The 20,481-nt window shown below is 39.3% G+C and overlaps 1 protein-coding gene across 1 annotated transcript in view; it reads right to left on the bottom strand.

The window, feature by feature from the left end:
* LOC124596060 (protein OSCP1) overlaps positions 1-19,943 on the bottom strand; it is a 35,738-nt gene extending 15,795 nt beyond the window's left edge. The window contains exons 1-3 of the mRNA XM_047135036.1: positions 19,736-19,943; positions 10,367-10,686; positions 7,654-7,813 (exon numbers count right to left, since the gene is read on the bottom strand). Coding sequence (XP_046990992.1) covers positions 7,654-7,813; positions 10,367-10,686; positions 19,736-19,850 — 595 coding nt within the window. The 5' untranslated portion in view covers positions 19,851-19,943. The remainder of the gene's footprint in view (positions 1-7,653; positions 7,814-10,366; positions 10,687-19,735) is intronic.
* Positions 19,944-20,481: the final 538 nt, after the last annotated feature.

Raw genomic sequence — 20,481 nt, 5'->3', positions numbered from 1 at the left:
AGGAGATATCAATGGCCGAATAAGGTCCATGTGCCACATTGAAGTGCTTGAGGGCACCAGAGTTCATGAGGCAAAGATCAAGCTGTAGCAGTAAAGTTTTGATGTCTTTCTGATCAATGGTCAGTGATCATTGTACAACCCCACAAAGGGTTACGGGAAGTCACCGAAGACTAGGAAAGGTGGGGAGAGTGGAAAGAGTAATGCAGACAGTACATTCTGGGACACAACATCATCAGGAGGGAGATAAACATTACAGATGGTAAAATCTTTGCATGCCCATACCGTGACAGCCACGGCCTCCAATGGTGTATCAGGAGGCACAAAGTCACTGTATACAGAGTTCAACACATACTTACAAACTCCACCAGATACTCTCTCAAAGTCAGTAAGATTCTTAAAATGGCCTCAGTAGCCATGAAGAGCAGAGTTCCAAGTTTCTGGAAACCATGTTTCCTGGATGGCAATACAGAATGCAAGGTATGTGCTTAGAACCTTCCTTAGCTCATTAGCTCAGCCAAGTGGTGGAAAATCCATTACAATTCCACTGGAGGATAAGACTATCTGAATACTGAGGGGGGCAGGGGGGGGGGGGGCAGGTTATGACCCAGCGTCATGTACTGCCATACTTTGCAATGCGACATCAAGAGATCCACTGACACAGGTTCCATGGCACACTGCCTGGGGAGATCTGGTGCCTCAGGGACCACCAGGATCTCCACCTTGGGCACAGGAGTACATGCAGGGTCAAGTGATGTGGGGACCACCAGAGTTCCCTGTGTCTTAGAGGGCTTCTTTCTGTCCTCCTCCTCCTCCTCCTCCTCCTCCTCCTCCTCCTCCTCAGAAAACAAGGACTGAGGAGGTTTCCCTGAATTGATTTCACAGAGGAAGCCACCAGCCTGTGGTTCCCTCAGTCATCAGCTGGCGTCTGGCTGTGTACCAGCAGATACTGTGAAAGGAAGAGAAGCTGGAGAAGGATGAGGTGCCTCCATCTGGAGGATGGGTACTGGTGTCACCAGCAGGTGGGAGCCAATGCTCCTGAAGTGGGTGCGGTGACAGCACCAGAAGGGACCCCAACCACCTGGGGGGTGGGGGGATGGGGGCAGGTATCAGTGGGCGGCTCTGGGGGCCCACTGTAACTGGTGCAACAGAGGAGGGCACCATCAGCAGAGAAGGCAATGACGTTGCAACTGTAGCGAAAGATTGTGTCATTTGTCTGGGATTAAGATGTTCACACTTTTTTCTGGCCTCTCGAAATGTGAGCTTGTTCATGGCCTTATACTCCTGGATTTTCTTCTCACACTTAAAAACTGAGCAGTCTGGTGAGCAAAGAGAGTGGAGCTTGCTGCAGTTTACACAAGTGGGGGGAGGGGCACAAGAAATGTTCACATGCAGCAGATGTCCACAATCCCAGCAGGCAGGGGTAGTAATGCAACAGGAACACACACGTCCAAACTTCATTCGTCTGAAGCATCTCATAGGAGGAGGAACATCGGGCTTTATGTCACATAGGTAAACCATCACCTTGATCTTGTCAGGCAACATATCACCCTTGAAAGCCAAGATGAAGGCCACAGCAACAACTCTGTTTTCCCTTGGTCCCCTATGGATACGACAGATAAAGTGCACACCTCGTCACTCTAAGTTGGCCCACGGCTCATCGTCAGATTGCAGAAGAAGATCATGATGAAATATGATGCCCTAGACCCAAGGTTGGCAACCTGTGGCTCGCGAGCCACATGCGGCTCTTTGGATGTGAAGCTGTGGCTCTTTAGTTCCATACACAGTTATTATCTATTTTATACGAAAAAAAAATTTAATCATTCTGAATCAATTAACGAGGATTAGGCACCATTTCTATCACTCACAATCAGCTCATTGTTCTCGCTTTTCACCGCACCCCTCCCCCGTGACACTCGTCACTGTCGCACTGCAATAAGCACGTTCTGAGTTCTGACAAGTCCTTGCATGCCGGTCGGCGACAACCGCACACGGGAGGTGACCACAGAGTGAGACAAACATTGTTTTGTGTCTGAATTATTCATTTTAATAATTCACTTATTGGAGAATTATTTAATCCATCAATTTATGTATTTTTAATTGGGAAATATCAATGTAAAATGTTTTTTGATAGATTATATTTCACTAGAAATTGAAAAAAAAGGCAAACCATTCACAGATGGCGAGTATGTCAAAGACTGCTTCATACGTGCATCTGAAGAACTATTTTGTGATTTCAAAAACAAACCAGAAATCTTGAAAAAAATCAAAGATCTGCCACTATCCGCTAAAACAGTACAAGACAGAACAAGTAAAATGTCTTCAAATGTAACACATTTGCAGATGGAAGACATTCAACTGGCTTCTGCCTTATCGCTTGCTATCGATGAGTCTTGTGATATAAAAGACACGGCACAAGTTGCCCTTTTTGCGACGTATGTCTTCCCAAGGTCCGAAAGAAGAACTTCTAGGATTGCTATCACTCTTGGGACAAACTAGAGGGGAAGACATAGCGAGTGCCATGCAGAAATGCCTCGACGATAATAAGATCAATTCAAATAAAATTGTTTCAATAGCAACTGATGGAGCCAGAAGTATGACAGGAAAAAATAAAGGGACAACAATGATTCTTCAAAGCAAAATAAACCACGAAATTCTTACGTTTCACTGCATAATACACGGAGAAGCGCTTCGTGCGCAAACATTTCCAGCCGAAATAGTTGAGGACATGAATTTGGTAATCAAGATTGTTAACAGCATCTTGTCAAAAGCACTCTACCATTGTCAGTTTAAAGAATTCTTAAACAAAATGGAGACTCAGTATTCCAATCTCCTCCTTCACAATAAAGTGTGATGGCTTTCCAAAGGTAAGGTGTTGAAATGTTTTGCTTTGTGCTTGAATGAAGTAAATACATTCCTCAATGAAAAAGGCATTAATCACCCTGAATTAGAGAACAGCAAATGGCAGCTAAAAATTTTACTTGATGGTGGACATGATGGCAAAATTAAATGAGCTGAATCTAAAACTGCCAGGAAAGGGAAACCCAGCCTATGTTTTGGTGGAAGAATTGGTTTGTTTCGAAGAAAAATTAATTGTTTTTGCAGAAGATATTCAGAGCAGTAAATTACTTCATTTTCAATTTCTAAAGCGATATCGCGATAAAACCAGTGCAACTGTTGACTCGAGTTACTTCAGCACAGTTATTAAAAAAATGAAAGAAGAATTTGCTAACAGATTTCAGCAATTCAAAGCCAACAAATTCACTCTAGCATTCATAGTAAATCCTCTCAGCACAAATAGTAACAAAATCCACATTGAGCCATTTTGACTTGATAGTGGATCTCTAGAAATGCAAGTGATCAATTTAAAAAGTAAAGCTTTGTGGAGTGGAAAATTCACGGGTTTGAAAAGCAAATTGGAAGAGTTGGAAGTCCAGAAATGTATGAATGAAACACAACAAAAGTGGAAAGCTTAAAAAAAAATGCCGTGAGTTGAGGCACTTATATTCGACTCATGGAATAGTCTTCCAGATTGCTACAGTGATGTGAAGAAGTTGGCATTTGGAGTGCTGACTATCTTCGGATCAACATATTCATGCGAGCAAGTGTTCTCTTGCATGAATATAATTAAAAGTCAAGTAAGGAGCCAACTAATGAATGAAAATTTAGAGTCATGTTTGAAACTTAATACAACAAGTTATAAGCCAAATTTATCCAAACTTTCTAAAACTATGCAAAGCCAACGCTCCCATTGAATTTGTTCCCTCGAATGTATGTTATCATTTTTTAAATACATGTTACATTGTTTAGTAAAGTTTAAATTTTCTACTTGAATAACCAATGCAAAGCCATCACTCCCATTGAATTTGTTTGCTCAATTGTTTGTTATTGAAATACAAGTTAGTGTTGTAAGTGAATGTTTAATTGTTTTAATGTTTTGCTTGAATAATAAGTGATTATGTAATAATACCATATATATATTGTCTAATTTGTTGTGAAAAACACTACTTATAGTATATAAATAAACATATATTTTTCTTATTAATGAATAGATTAGCTTTTTTCATCAAAAAACTTTATTAATGCAAGTACTATTTGTTGTAGGTAAGAAAAATTTTTGTGGCTCTTTAAAAACTTTGAAATTTTATAAATTGTAATTTCTGACTCTTCCGACTCAAAAGGATGCTGACACCTACCCTAGACCACAGTGAGACTCTTGAAGGGAGTGACAGTCACAGGAATGTCAACCAGCTTTTTCACAAGAGAGCAGCGCCTGTGACTGGCAGGAGATGATGTTTTAATGAGGAGGGAACCACTCGTCATCTTCAATGTTTACCACAAAAAAAAATAAAGGCTTCATGGCCAAAATGGTGTACCCGTCAGCCTGGTACAGACCAGGTATTCGGGGCAGAACTGTGTGTTCCTCCCACAGTGTGGCCAGGGAAGGAAATACGTTTGGATCATGCTTTGTGCATTGTACGAGGCCTTTGCTTTTGAAGAGACTGCTGGGGCTGTGTGACCACCAATGAGAGAAAGTTTAAGTCGCTTCACGTGCAAGTCCACTGGGAAGGTGGTAGGCAGCAGATGTCAGTCACCAGTGGGAGGACCTGTCAGTGAAAATATGCCACATTGGCAGCATCCAGACTTAGCACAGGCTGTGGCCTGCGGATAGTGAAGACAGCATCTGGTGGTGGCAGCTTGCTGACTCGTCTCAGCTTGAAGACTAGTGTTGACCTCCCCTCATGATTAGCCACTGGCAATGACTGAGACTGCGTACCTAAATTTGATGGTATATATAAAAGACTGAAACAGTAGCAATTTTGAGACCTGAGTTTCTCCCAGCATGTTCAAACAAAGTACAGGAATGCAGCTGGGCGACGTCTTCAACAACCCGATATTTTGGCAGGATCACACCCTGTCATTTTCAAGGCATAACTGTAGCAAATAAGCACTGTGTAAGGGAATTTAAAATGACTCTCAGAGAAACTCCAGAAAGAGAACACACACACACACACACACACACACACACACACACACACACACACACACACACACAGTTTACTGTATGATTCAGTGTATTGCAGGATTGGTGCTGACCCCACAAAAAATGTTGAGAGAAAGACTAACAGCCTCCTGATGAAAAATTCCCTGTCGCAGGGGACTATCAAGAGTCTTAATTCCTATTGTGCTGTTCCATTCAGGTTATATAGCCTCCCTAAGGTAGACAAGAACGGGTTGCTCTTCACTCAATTGTGAGTAAAATTGGTGCTTAGACATATCCTTAAGCAAAACATATTGCCACTTTGTTGAGCCCTATAGTAGGTCAGTATGAGCACCACATTAAGTGCTCGACAGATTTATTATGTCAATTACAGGGAATGCATTTGCGTGATTCCGATATTCTATTAAGTTTTGATGTGGTCTCTCTCTTCACTTGTATTCCTCTGTGTGGTTTGTTACGGCTGATGGAGGTTAGGTTCAGTGCTGAATAAATTAATCTATTTCAACATGTGTTGACTTCCACTTTCTTTTTATTTAATGACCAGTACTATGAGCAGACAGACGGAGTTGCGATGGAAACCCATTGTCACCTACTATTGCCAATTTCTGTATGGATGGCTTCAAGGAATGTGCCTTTGAGTCAGCAGCTTTGAAACCTGCATGTTTTTTTTTTTTCCAGATACGTAGATGATACTGTTGTTGTTTGGCCTCATGGCACTGAGGATCTGAATGACTTTTTAGAACAGCTGAAGTTAATCCACCCGAATATTTGTTTCATAACAGAGTTAGAAAAATATAGCTGTCTTCCCTTCCTTGATGTGTTGGTCAAGATGTGGGTTGATGGTACATTGGAACATGCTGTTTATAGGAATCCTCCTCACACTGACTTATATCTGCAGGCTGATAGTTGTCACAATCCGGCTCAACATGATGGGCCCATGTCATTTCGGACCCAGCTGAGTTGGCCCATCTCAAAGTCACCTCTTGTCACAATGGCTACAGAGAAAGACAGATCAGACGTAGTTGCGCTATCGACCAACTGTGCACTGTGAGAGTGATGATAATACTGAGGTGGCCCCACAGTCTATGACCACCCCTGCTCCCTCCCTTGTCATAAAACAGAAGGGCAGAGTTAATGCTACCTCACCCATTGATTATTAAATGCACTACCAATAACTTCTGATGTTGGTCTTCTTCGGTCTGTGGTTGCTAGTGTTTACACACACACACACACACACACACACACACACACACACACACACACACACACACACACACACAGCGAGAGAGAGAGAGAGAGAGAGAGAGAGAGAGAGAGAGAGAGTGATCTTACCAGAATTTCTCTGAAAACGGAGGTTTTAAATTCCCTTGTACAGTTGCTGTAGCAATGGCACCCAGCTGCATTCCCATAAGATATTTGAACAGTTGGCAATTTTGCCCTCCAAATCAAGGTGTGAGGGTCAACCACTGAACACCCATGACATCAATGCTTGACTTTTCCCATTACATCATCAATTTCACAATCCTTGCAGTATTGTAATGGTGATGGATCTTTTCCTTTCAGAAGCCCTGGGCGATGACTTCCACAATGTTAGCTTGTTGAATATAAGTTCTTGTGACAGAGTGCCTAGTTACTGAGGTGTCTTGTGACACCCTCCTCATGATGATGTTTTGCTGATTTGGTCATAAGAGTCATCCACTTCACCAGCATGACCAATAATTTGGAAAGATAGACATTCAAAGTCAATAAATTCTCACTAGAGTACTGAAAAAGAAATAATCACATAAAGAGAGGATCAAATGAAGCAAAACGAGACTGACTTCATGCTGTCACAAGGAAATCTCAAGAAGTAAAAAATGGGTAGAAAATGTAGAATAAAATACTTAGGTTACTATTATATTGACAACACAAAATAAAGAGCAAAGCTCATATGTCAGTCCCACACAATCTTTTTGGCTATATTTCCTAAAAATAACATGCTTCTCTCATTCTTTTCCATCTTTTGGAAGTACTGAATCCTTGGGTATTACTTGCAGCTATGTTTTCCCCCTACTCCTTCATGCTCTTTACATGCCACTGGAATTCCTTGTGGTTCCTGCAACCCCATTAACCATAGTTTTTAATTAGATTTTTTCTTCCTCATTTACCTCTTCTGATATAAATTCAGTGGCATATCACCAATTATGATAACTGCCTGCACCTATGATGTGTGAAGACTGCAGCACATTGATATTTCTTTGGGAGAAAAATTAAATGTAGTGAAGTTCGAGACCCTAATGACGAAAATCTCTCTAGAGATACAGCAGAAGCTTTCACTAAACAATAATGGTGAAGGAAATTTATGGAACCAGCTCTTGAGTGATGTAGTGAAACCATGAAACACCCAAATCAGAATCGTGAGTCAGGGATTTGAATCTGATTCATCTTGAGTTCAAGACTAGTGTCTTAAACACTGAACCACTTGATTCAGTCAGTATTTCCTTAAATACGAGATGTGCCTAGACTGGTGTGTCAAAACATGAACAGCCACTAATAAAAAATTGTATTAAACTAATTTTAAAAAAGTTATAATTCTATTTCTTAAATCTGGCTACTAGAGTAAGTAATTAATTATCTGATGCCTTCTGTTATATTTATGTAATATCTGTACTCACCTGGTGGTACTAATCCTGATGGATCAATTACAAATTTTCCGTCACTGTTTTGCAGTTTCTGTCTCATAAACACAGAAACACGTATCTTAAGATCTTGAAAGAAATTAAGTATGCTTTTCCTTACATCTAGCAGCTCACCAACAGACATTTGGCCATACAGCTAGATGGGGAAGAAAGTACAGAAATCTGTCATTCCAATGTTGTAGCATATAATTGTTAACAAAAATAAAATTTATATGAACAAATAGTGAACCGCCCATATTGTATCACACAAGAAAATACACAGAAATGGCAAAACTCCACCTCTTTCTAGGACTGGAATGCAAATAATCTGTGTAGGGAAAACCATGTATATCATGTGACATTTGGTGATAACATAATCCTGTGGCACACAGATTTTTTGCTTCACTACTTTTCTCTCTATATATAAACTTTTGTGGTCACTTTGATAATAGACCCACACATCAGACACACAAATTGTTTCTTGATGTCTTGCAGGCATAGTGAATAAAATCTTGATATGCATATTTACTACAGCTTTTTTTTTAAGTTAAATAGACCATCAAAAAATAAAACAAACATGGACCTAACATATGCAAAACAGGGTCTATCTGTGAGATTTTATAAAGTCAAAAAAGTAATTCAAAACTGATCAAGATACAGCAAGTTTCACTACATGAAAGGAGCATGTCTTATTGCACTGATGGAAGATAGGAAATAATAGGCTATAGAAAAGCCAATGGGGAAACCACTCACAATATTATGGGTGTAACTGCAGTAGTTGTGAGCAGCACTATATTATGTTGGCACTATGGTTATTGTGGTAGTCCATTCTTAGCACAAAAATATATAAAAGATTCATTCCATGGTTACAGATGTAAGATTTGTACAATTTACACTGAAGTATTAAAAAGAAAAAAATCAGACAGATCTAAATACAAAAAGTATACAGTAAAGGTTTCATGATGCCAGCCGTATTGATTTGCCACTAAACAAAGAAAAAAGAAGTGTTACAGACATAATAAAACCTTCGTTTTCCATGGAATTATCCAACTCGATCAAAATAATAAGTATGCAGTACTCTATGCCCATTGGCCTTACAAAGTGTTGAGCAGTTACTGTGGCATAACTACCTGTGATTAAATCAAATAATTACTGATTGGTATTCCAATCTTCTGAGCTCAATTATATAAGGAACTGAAGATGGAAAAGTGTCATCACTTAGATTTCTGGACGAAAAGGCAAACCTTAGCAACAACCAATAAAATTGTGTCAACTGGATGTGAATTTAGAGCACAGAGTTCTGTGAAACTATTGCCGCATTGTGAAGCTAGTTGGGAAGAGGTGCTATCACTCCATCAGTTATCATGTTCTGTAGTCCCCATCAGAAGAGGAACCTTCATGGTTGTGGAACAAGTCAAGTTATACATTTCTAAATGGTGACAGCAGTCACAAACCAATTCTACACATTCTATTAATAACTACATAGCTCTAAAGTGCTATAACCATATTTGTGCTAGCACAAATTAAAAAGAACATAATAAAATTAGCAGATAGTTACTATTCCCTCAATTACATGAAATTTCACAGTTTAATCTAACAATAAAAAGTCCATGATGTAACAATAACAATAGGGAAAGAAAAGATTGCTACTTAACATACAGAGAAGATGTTGAGTCACAAATAGGCACAATGAAAAACACTGCTTAAATATTAAAGCTTTCAGATAAAGTTCTTCTCCTGCAGTAGAAAACACACATACATTCACACAAGCACAATTTACACAGACTTGGTCACTCTCTCAGTGTGCAACAGTCCAACTGTGACTGTGTCTGATGGAGCAGCAAACTGCTGGAATGGGTGATGACAGTAAAAAGGAGGCAGAGTGTGCAAAGACTTGGATAGGGCTGTTAGGTGCATTGTCACCAGCCTGTGCTAGTGAAAAGGGGGGGGGGGGGAGGGGGGCGGAAGGGGAAGGACTGGTAGGTCTGTTGGCAGGATAGATGTCCAAAGTACTTGAGAGGGAGTAGGGAAGGGGACAGTTGTGCAGACAGCTTGTTAGCTATCATGCCCATGTACAAAGTGACACAGTGGTTCCAACTTAGTTGGTAGATCACATGGAGAGCCTAATCCTAGAATGTCAGCACAATTTCAGAACACCAATATAATGTTTTAATTATTCCCCCATTCACCCAACAGGGTGGCTGAATTTTCTGCATGGCACAACTTTAATGAATGGTACTATTATTGTTAACCAATATCTGCAAGAACAACATCAATCAATGGCTTTCCTGGCATACAGATTCGGCATACAGATTCCAGAATTCTCTCATCTGTCAAAGATTCCGAAAGCCAGATATTCATCAGTTTCCTTTAGTTTGCTCTAATTGTCAGCTGTGTCTCTTCTGTTACTTTGTTTTTAATTGTTGTTTTTGCACTTTTACTGATGTAGATTTCCAAACAATGGGCAATAAGAAACAGCACTCATTTACAGTGAGGAAAAAAGAACTAGAACAAGTCACGTAACTCACATCTATAGTCTCATCCCTGTCCCTTATCTGAGGATTTTACATACCTTTAAATTTTCCAGTTACTGGGACATTGTGTTTATGGTGAAACTGAAACAAGTGCGGAAGAAGCAGTGCATAAAAATTGTTTTACATATAGTGAACTGTGCAGCATAAAAATAATACTGAAAAATAATTCAACTAACTTGCATTATCATTTTATGTACGATAACAATCTGCTTATGCACTGATGGCACTCTCACATAGTTCCATATGGCATCTAAATGATTAAGTGTGATAAGAATTAGGTCATGAGGATGAGATGCCATAAAAACTTGGTACTTGAAAACCATTGTCATTAAATCATACAATTTATCCATGCTCGCTGTATTTAAACGCATTATTGAAGCATGTGCAAGGTCTTCAAATAGTTTCTTTAATGCTTGCTTGTTATAAATTTCCTGTGGCTTGAAGAGTTCTTGCAGAAACCTTTCATTCAGCATCACAGTTACAATGTCAGTCAGAACTGAAAAAGAAAAACCCCAAGTTTCAAAGAGATGTGTTATTTTTTCCTCAGCATGAAAGAATTGCTGCTGAGACTCAGGTGGCAAGCCTGAAACTCCACAATAATCTGGCAGAAAGTACGTGTTCAACACCTTCAGGTGACAATGTTCACTGCTGGCAGAAGATCACTGCCAAGTGCTTGAAATATTGTGAAGTTTCAGTAACAGCATACAAAGAACTGCCCAAGAGCCTCAGCATAATTTATTACATCAAGTAGCCTTACAGAGCATTTATAAAGACAAGAGGCAGGCAAAGTGGCCAAATGATATCAGTATTTGTGTATGATTTAAAGCAGTTCTTGACTGGTATATTTAAATCAAACATATTTTTAATGATTGCAGAATAGAACAGGGATAAAACAATATGCACATTTCTTACATATTGAGCATAATTAGCAATTGCAGCAAGTACCATAATGGTCTACACTGAAAATAGCAAAACAAAATTCATTTGAATTTACTGACTACAGTCATAAATTTAATCACTGAAAATAACTGCAGAAAAAAAGCCAAAGATACTTAAATTCAGTTGAAAATAAATACAGGTTTCGAGATAGCATTGTTCAGCAAATCCAAATACTTGGCCAGGCACTTTGGGAATAAATTTTCAAGAGCAGTTTCAGGAAGAAATTTTTAAATAATATTTTCAAATTATGCATCTCTCACATCTACTTAGATTTTCATCTAAACTTGTCTTTGTGGTACCCATGGGAGTGATACACAGAGGATTGAAGTATGTTGGTAGATTCATCACTTAATATTTGTTCACGGAATTTTCTAAGTAGGCTTTAGTGGGGTATTGGTATCTTTCTTGAAGTGCCTGCCAGTTCAGGTTTCAGCATCTCTGTGATGTTTTCCCACGGGTCAGACAAATCTGTGACCTTTTCGTACATGACTGTTTACATCTGTCAGATAATTTGCAAAAAAAAAATTATTATTATTATTATTATTATTAACTGTGGAGTTATCACCAAGTGTGCCTTACTGTAACTGTGTCAAGGCACAGCACGTTTGTATGGACTACGTTAAGATAGACTATTATGACAATTGCATATGTTTCACATTTGGTTGGCTCATATACGATGAAAATGTTTGAACCATTGATGTACACTATTTTTCTCCTGTGGGGATTATCATAATAATCAAAATCAGCAGACAATAAACATACAATTGTACAGCTGACAGCACAAATATGCTTTTCTCAAACATGGGACCATGTGTGCTGCCACTCTCTGTGTATATTTAGTATCACCTGTTAGTCCTATTTGGAATAGCTTCCTTAGACAAAGTACACTTCCTTCAGAGAATAGAGATTCATGGATGTAATAGACAGCAATAGATATTGGAGTGTATATGGCTCTTAGGTTCTATGTTCAACTGTTCTGCATGTTAATTAGGTGTTGAGGTCACAAAAATGAGTTAATGAAGTAACAAATTACATTTGATGTGTAACATTAAAATGGACCAATATTGTGATGTAATACAGTGAAAATTCTGCATAGTACTTTAAGGTACTCTGATCTGGTTCAATAATGTATGTCACAGGCTTGTTTTTTCTGATAAAACTCATTCTCATTCGGAATGACCTCAAAGTGGTATGTGAGAAGTTGGCATACTGGCCACTCATTCACTAATATTATATAAGTTATGGATTTGAAAACAAAGAAACAATGAACACCTGTTGGGATTTCAGCAGTATATAAAATTATAGTGCGTGAAATTTCTTCTTAATTAACAATTAATTCAGCACAATTTCCAGTTAGATATTTTAAGTAAATAATTAAATTTAAATAAATATCAGATAAAATACACACAATACTCCACAGCAAAATGTGGAAAGTAATAAAAATAATATTTTATAAAGTAATGGCTACACCTGCTTTGACAATGGCTCAGAGTCATGGATAATATGAAACCAAGAAGAAAAATGTATAAAGGCTACTGAAATAAAATTTATAAGAGGCACAAAAGGTTGCAGTCTGAGAGCTCAGATAAGAAATGAAGACACCAGAGCCAAGTTGGGAATTTATTCAGTTACTGAATTAATAAAACAAAATGTATTGATAGCACATCAGAAGGATGAGTAACAAAACAAGTATTGAACTGCAAATCACAAGGAAAATGAGATCCCGAAAGACACTGGAGAAGCAGACTGGACAGAGATCAAAACAGGCAAGGAGCCTACTCATTGACATGAAGAAGAAAATTGCAGGTAGAGAAAAAATTAATTTTAAGAAGGTAGTTTTCACTTAAGTTATTTAATACGTTGCTGAAATGATTAAACTATTCTTGTTAGTGTCACAATGCTCAGATTTGCAAGATAAATTACACAATGTAAACATGGAATGTAAGAAGGGGAAAGAGAAGGAAAGGGAAAGGATAGGTGGGAAATAATAACAGTTCTCTACACAGAGCATTGCGGAAATGCAATAGTGAAAGATGAAAATTTGTCAGGTCGAGAATTGAACCAGGACTTCCACTTTTCACGAGTGGTTGCCTTAACCACTTCAGCTATCCGGACACAGTCCCTGACCGACTCAAATTTCCAATTTATCATATACTGCAATGCAATGTCCCTCATCTCTCTACTGGGAAATCTTCATTCCCATAGGAGTTTCAGTGTGAATGCATAAATGTCGTCTGAACTCGTACAGCAATCAGGATATGCAAGTAGATTGTTTAATGGACGAGAGACACTGGATTCCAGTATGCGGTAAGATGAATATTTGAACCAGTTGGAGATGGTATCCGGATGGCCGAAGCAGCCAAGCTGGTAAATATGGGTTTGAGTCCCAGTCTGGCACAAACTTTCAACTTTCGTCATTGCATTATAACAATGTCCAGTACTGCTAGCTGTCAAGATCTGTCACCCATCCTTTCCCTTTTCTTCTCTTTCCACTTCCTACACTTCATGTTTACATGAATGTACCAGCTGCATCATCATGAATGATGCCTCTTCTGTCGGAGAAGTCCAACACAACATACACCACTCAGATATATAAATTACACAGTCTTAAGGTGAAATCTGTTACCTTAATTTGGTAACGATGACTGATGAATAGTGTGTTTGCATTTATTAAACTGAACGAAGAAGCCTTTTCTCACAAGCAATAATAGTGTGGCTATTCCCACATCTGGCAATCCCAACATCTAGAATGGGGAAGAGAGCTGCCTTTCAGTGAGAGCTGACCTTCCATATCACTGCCATGTTGCCTGCCCAGCTTCTTTCAGATGTTTGGGTCAATCTACAGTCTTTCTTGTCATCATGGAGATGCCCACAGTGAGACACGGAAGACAAACATGATGAATGGCAATTAAAATTGTTATAGTATGACACAATTGTCACACATCAGTGGTCTTTGATCATACTTGGCAATGTCTGTACTTAGGAGAATAAGAAAGGCAACCTCCTAAGGCTAACCTAAGCAGACAGCCAAGCCTCCTAACCATCATCAATATTAACCCTGGATAATCTGCTGTTAAAAAGACTGATGTCATTCATTTAATTATTCAGAAGATAAAAATGGAGTAGAATGATGTTATGAGTGATGATAGTTAGAGTATCTTACTAAGAAAAGGAAAAATAAAAAACAAACAATGGAAAATCCAGGATGTAATAATGACAATATTATGAAATGGGCAGATTACTACTCATCACATAGTGGAGACAGTCCGCACCCGCGTGTGTGTGTGAGAAAGAAAGAAAGAAAGAGAGAGAGAGAGAGAGAGAGAGAGAGAGAGAGAGAGAGAGAGAGAGATTTCGATGAAGGCCTTTTCCACCGAAAGCTTACTTGTTTGACAGTCTTTTTGTTGTGCCTATCTGCGACTCAGTATCTCCATTATACGATGAATAGTAATTTATTCTTTTCATAATATTGTCAAAAAATAAAAGAATCACATGAATTTGAGAGGGACAATAAACAAGTCCTCCCATAATGCTATAATAAAAAAAGCTACACTTCTGTCAAGAACCTATCATTTTTATATGTACATAAGTCATCACTCACAGACAAATATTGAGTCAATTCATAAACTTTGAAAACACAAATTATTGATGATTTGAATCTTCCCAGATTTTTCACTAAATGGTCGTGTCTGGGTAGCACAATATTTCACTGAAATACCTCCTGGATATTCCCAGGTGCTCCTGAGATACTGAGCTGCTGCAGGAGCTGCTCCACCCTTTATAACTGCCCCATAACTCCATCACTTACCCCCTGTGGTCCAGCCGCTATGGCTCCTTTGGGTTGCCTGTGCCCAGGTCTGCACCTGAGCACACACTTCCATCACAAGGGGATATGCCAAGGAAGAGCCACCTTCACTGTCGCAGACTTTGTTCACTGCATGCAGCAGGAATCATTGACTCTTCAGTGCTTTAAGCATGAGGTCCCATGCCTTGCTGAGTTGCCAGACAGCATCTCTATTGATGAGGGTGTCCCCCCCCCCCCCCCCAGCTTAATTTCAGTTGCCTCCTTGACTGCCCCAGAACACAAGAGGTGGTGCGAGTATTTTCACCTCGTCATATTTCATGGAGTGCTTGTTTTCCAGGACCAAAATCTTTTGGATAATATGGTCAGTTATGGTACAGTTTCTTTGTTCACCAGAGTTCCACTAAAAGATTTGATAGAACTAATAAGCAGAAAGTTCGGCCCTATGGTGAAGGATTTGTTCCGGCTTGTATTAACGTCTACCTGCTTCTTGTGCAAAGGATAATATTATGAACAAACACAGGTCTTTCACTAGCCCCACTGGTGGCAAAACTATTTGGAAAATGCTTTGAGGAAACTGCCTTGGTTTTATCCACTTACAAACAACCATGTTTCTTTCAGTATGTGGATAAAATGTTTGCGATATGGCTCCCTGAAGTGGGGAAGCTCAACGAGTTCTTCTTCATGTGAACTCACACCACCCTAACACCGAATTCACCATGAAACTGGAGAAAGATGGACAAAAGAGTTGTGTGTTGAATACCTTGATACATAGGACATGTACCCTATCAGTTGATACGAGTCTGGCCTCTATACTTCAACACTTCTGGGAGGTCTTCCAAGAAAGTGGCTACTCCATGACCCAAATGTAATGTGCACTATGTCAGTCCGTTCCCAAGCAAAAAGAAGAAACAGAAGAGGACAAACACAAAAATTTGGCGTGCATGCCCTATGTAGAGACAGTTTCTCCAAAGATCAGTAGAATGCTAAATAAGTTTGACATCAAAATGTGTGGCATCCCCAGTCACCAAGACAAGCAGTCTACTTATGAGTATAAAGGACAACTTAGGCTTACAAAAGCCAGGCATCATCATCATCTTTTGTGAATGTGTCGTGTCGTACATTGGCCAACTAACCAGAACAGTGGAAGTTTGATGTGTGAAACGCCAGTGCCACACTAGGCTGGGACAACCCAGTAAACCTGCAGTAGCTGAACGCCGTCCGGAATACAAACACTCTGTGAAGTGTGGTGAGATGAAATCCTGGAGCAGATTACAAGGGTTTGGGAAAGTACTATTAAAGAGGTGACTACAATCAAGCTGGGAGAAACCTGATAAACAGGGCACTGGTTATCAAACAAGCAAGGCCCTATGCTCAAATCACTATAGGAGCAATGGCATCTGCGCACAGGGAACAGAACTTGCGACCATAAAAATAAAAGTAGCACTTCTTTGATGCACTCTCTGGTGACAAAGGAGACATCAGACATTGGTAATTCAACCACAAGAAGTCACAGCATGATGGAGCTCCACCAGCTGGACCACATGGGGGCATGAGGTGGGGATAGGGGGCAGGATAAATGAAGCAGCAGTTCCCATGACAGTTCAGTACATCAGTCTCATCTGATGACGATGATGATGTGTATCAACAAAATGTAATGCCCATCAAGACACACATAATTGCATGAAGAACATGGGTAGGTAAATAATTATTATTATTTTGTTTCAGTCTTTAATGAGCATAAAGAGCCATTAGTTAGCTTTAGTCTGCTTGTTGTTATTATCTTCCCAAATTTTCTCTCCTCTTTCACTATGGTCATTCACCTTTCTAATTTCCAAGTGTTTCTGAATTTCAGGCTCCTTTCCTTCTGCCTGTATGTAGACCATATAGTCGCCCATGAGACAACAGCAACTTCAGTGTGATCCTTTTGTGCATTGGCTAGCCATCAAACTTCAGTTTTTAGGTGCCATTTATGATACAAAGATTTCCTTGTTTAACTGTGAGTTGTCCATATGCACTATACATATCCATCAAATTTTAGAGGTCTCATGTGGTGAAAGGAACTAAATTATTCTGACTGAATACATTTGTTCTGAGATTTTGCATATCTATGCAGTATACTGCCAATAACAATACTGTCATTTACACTTGGGTGATGACAGGTAAATACATACATTTTTATATTTTGTAGCAATTATGATAATTGCCAGACTGAATGGCCGCACATTTTAGCACACTGCTTCCAGGATTTGGGCCTGTCTGCTGGATCCGGACTGAATCCGCCCGGTGCATCAACGACGAGGGCCAAATTTTCTGGCCAGCCTGGATGTGGTTTTTAGGCGGTTTCCAACATCCCAGTAGGTGAATAACAGGCTGGTACCCAAGTCTCGCTTCAGTTACATGATTCACAATTACTGTTCACACTCTTTCACATAAATAACACTACACGCAGACGGGGTGGCAACTGGAAGGGCATCCAGCTACCCCTTAAATTAACCACGTCAAATCCAGTACTAACCATGCCAACCCCACATAGGTGCGGCACTAACGCACAAGAAAAAAGAAGATTGTATGTATGATAATTATGCTTCAATATATTTACACAAATGTATCTCATTATTTGTTTAATGTTGAGCTAATGGGTATTGTGACAACATGGTATCATCTTTTTCACTTTATGTGAATCTTTGCAGTCCACAAACAATCAGCCTGCAACCATGAGAAGATGGGAGGTTCTTTGTCGAGACAATCTCTATTATTTAGTGCAATAATAAAGGGCCCTACACATGCACTGATTTATCAGCTGATCAACTAATTTCATGGCAGCCTCCACACTGCCTGATGAACAGCATTCAGCTATTACAGTGGCAGCCCATTAGTACTGCTGCTCGCAAATCGTTTGTCTTACATTCACTGGGGCTTCACTTCGAGATGCCACTTTGTATTTCACAGACACAAAAACTGAGTTTTGCCTTGGCTGTTTTAGAGTTAACAAGGTGGCAGCACATAAAAATTAAAAAAAAAAGATACTGAGGAGAAGCTGCAGTCAAAGAAGTGGTTGATACAAAGACAAAAAATTCACCCACTTTCTGCTCCTTAAGGAGCATTTAATGATTTTTGGAATTTTCTAATAATGGGTGAAACATACTTTTGAGAGATGTGGATCATCATCACTCCTTATTTGAAAAAAAAAAAAAAGGAAAAAGAAAAACAGGATACAGTCTTGAGAGAAGATGTAAGCTGCAGGGAGAGGCTGTTAGCTACATTACAGCTTCTTGACACTAGGAGAGGTTATAAGGGCTTCAAATTCAGTGTAGTTGCATTGCTACAATCAACATCTAAAAGCAAGAGGCACGAGAAATGCTTGCTTAAGCGGCCATCATATCGCATTGAGAAACAGTTCAAATCACTAAAATTAGCTAAAGAAAACTCTAGGGCTGAATGGAAACCCTGCCAGATTCTGTGCAGAATAGTGAGAGAATTAGCTACCATAATATATCTTACACCCCTTGGAAGGAAAAAGAAAAGAAAAAAAAGCTGGAAAAATGAACAGGTGTGTCGACATTTCAAAGTGGGGAAACGATTGGCAGCTTTGTTTAAATGTTCAAAATTTAAACTTGTACACATCACAAAATGAAAAAAGATATCCCATGACTTCAATATCACGTAGTTGTTGGAACCATACAATTACATGAATATAACAATTTGTAGGAACATCAAATAGAATGATTACAGATGCTGAGATGCAGGTGTAGCTGCTGGCATTGGTAGGATACTGGGGAAAATGCTCCTTCACTGTCTTCTCACAAAACACTCTTGTGTCCCATCTTATAATATTGTGTAAGTGTGTGGGACACATACCAAACAGAACTTATAGGAGACTCTGACTGTGGTTGAAGTTATGTATTGAACTCTCCTACTCCATGAAATACTGGTTCTGGTGACAAAAGTGGGACAAGTTACGTACTGGACACCACCCCTCCCTTCCACATCTTGGTTGTGGTGACAGACTGATCTGTAGCACAGCCCGAGGTCTAGGTTAGGTTGGAAGGTGGCAATATAGTTACGAATTGGCAAAGCCAACGAATTTTAAAGCAGAAAATCTGGTTGTGGTAACAAATTGACTGTAACAAAGACGTCCACAGCATATTGAAAAATGCTAGGGGGGTGGAGGGGTCCACTACGTATCTTGTACACATTGAAGGGTAGCATGAATGGGCATAGTTTTGTTTGAGTCAATGATGAACTTTTCAGAAATAATGAAAATCATAAACTGCCATATGCTTGAAGACGGATACAAATAATCTGGAGAAGATTATTCACAAACTCTTAAGAATCACCATTAAGTGAGGAATCTAAGAATATACTACAATCCTTCATGTTTCACTCATACAAGGACCACGAAAAAGAGATTTAGACCAATTACACCATGCACAGAGGCATTATCTCTGCATTCCAAACGCGAATAGAAAGGGAACAAACGCCAGTACATCGTACAATGAGAAGTACCCTCTGCCATGCACTTAACAGTGGTGTGTAAACTCCAGAGATATAGTCTGAAAGCGCTTTGGATAATATTCTTACATCACCCACAAATATATGTACTGATACCCTGATGTCAATAGTCAGACCAGAGCAAGATATTACATTATTAACACTACAGTGGCACTACATATTCCCTTTGTTATAAAATCTCCCTATAAATTTGTACCGAAGTTCTGCTTTTTGCCTGAGAGCTGCCTAGCTGAATACGTCAACAAACTCTTTTGTATCACTGTAAAAAATTTAAAACTATGGAACTCGCCTTTCACTGATTTGTCTTGCGGAATTTGTTGAGCATGTAGTCGCTGTTCCAGTATGTAAATCATTTCTCCTCCTAAATTTAGAAATAAGAGAGGAAGTGCATGAATATTCGACATTTTTAAATAACAAGTAGGCACGGATACACCTCACGTTCGCGGTCCGACAGCTACAACATTAAACAGTTCAACAACCTTATCACTGCCTTTTCTGACACGGCTATTGTTTGTAAACAGTACTGCAGTTCGATAACCAAAGTCGATAGGAAACATACCATAGAGAATCTTCACTATTAAGCCCAAATTTACAATTTTTAGAAAAGAATCAACAATAACGAATGTCTCATAAAATATAAAGGATCATATCGGTAATGTGAAGTAAAGTTTACTTCAGCCTATTCCAGTCACATTGACTTATTCCAATTTTCTTAATGAAATTACCAATTAGTTTATGTAGACAAATGTCTTCAGGAGATAATACCTGAACAGTTGATACAGGAAGCTGATACCCAATGACTGTATCGATTTAATGAACTCCTTCCATTCGTTGTCATATCTCGTACAAGAAAAGAGGATGTGATTTACATCCATGATTGTCTCGGAGTTACAATCACATGCAAGAGAACTGTAAATGTCAATTCGTTTTACTTGAAGTGGGAAGGAAGCATGGTCGAATCGAAGACGAATTATGGGTGATGTCGTGAAGCGGTTCAATTTAGCCCTTCTGGAGCACGGTATGCAGATGACTCCA

Source organism: Schistocerca americana, chromosome 2 (genome assembly GCF_021461395.2).
Source record: "Schistocerca americana isolate TAMUIC-IGC-003095 chromosome 2, iqSchAmer2.1, whole genome shotgun sequence".
Taxonomy (NCBI): Eukaryota; Metazoa; Arthropoda; class Insecta; order Orthoptera; family Acrididae; genus Schistocerca; species Schistocerca americana.
This window is presented reverse-complemented; position numbering and strand designations above follow the sequence as displayed.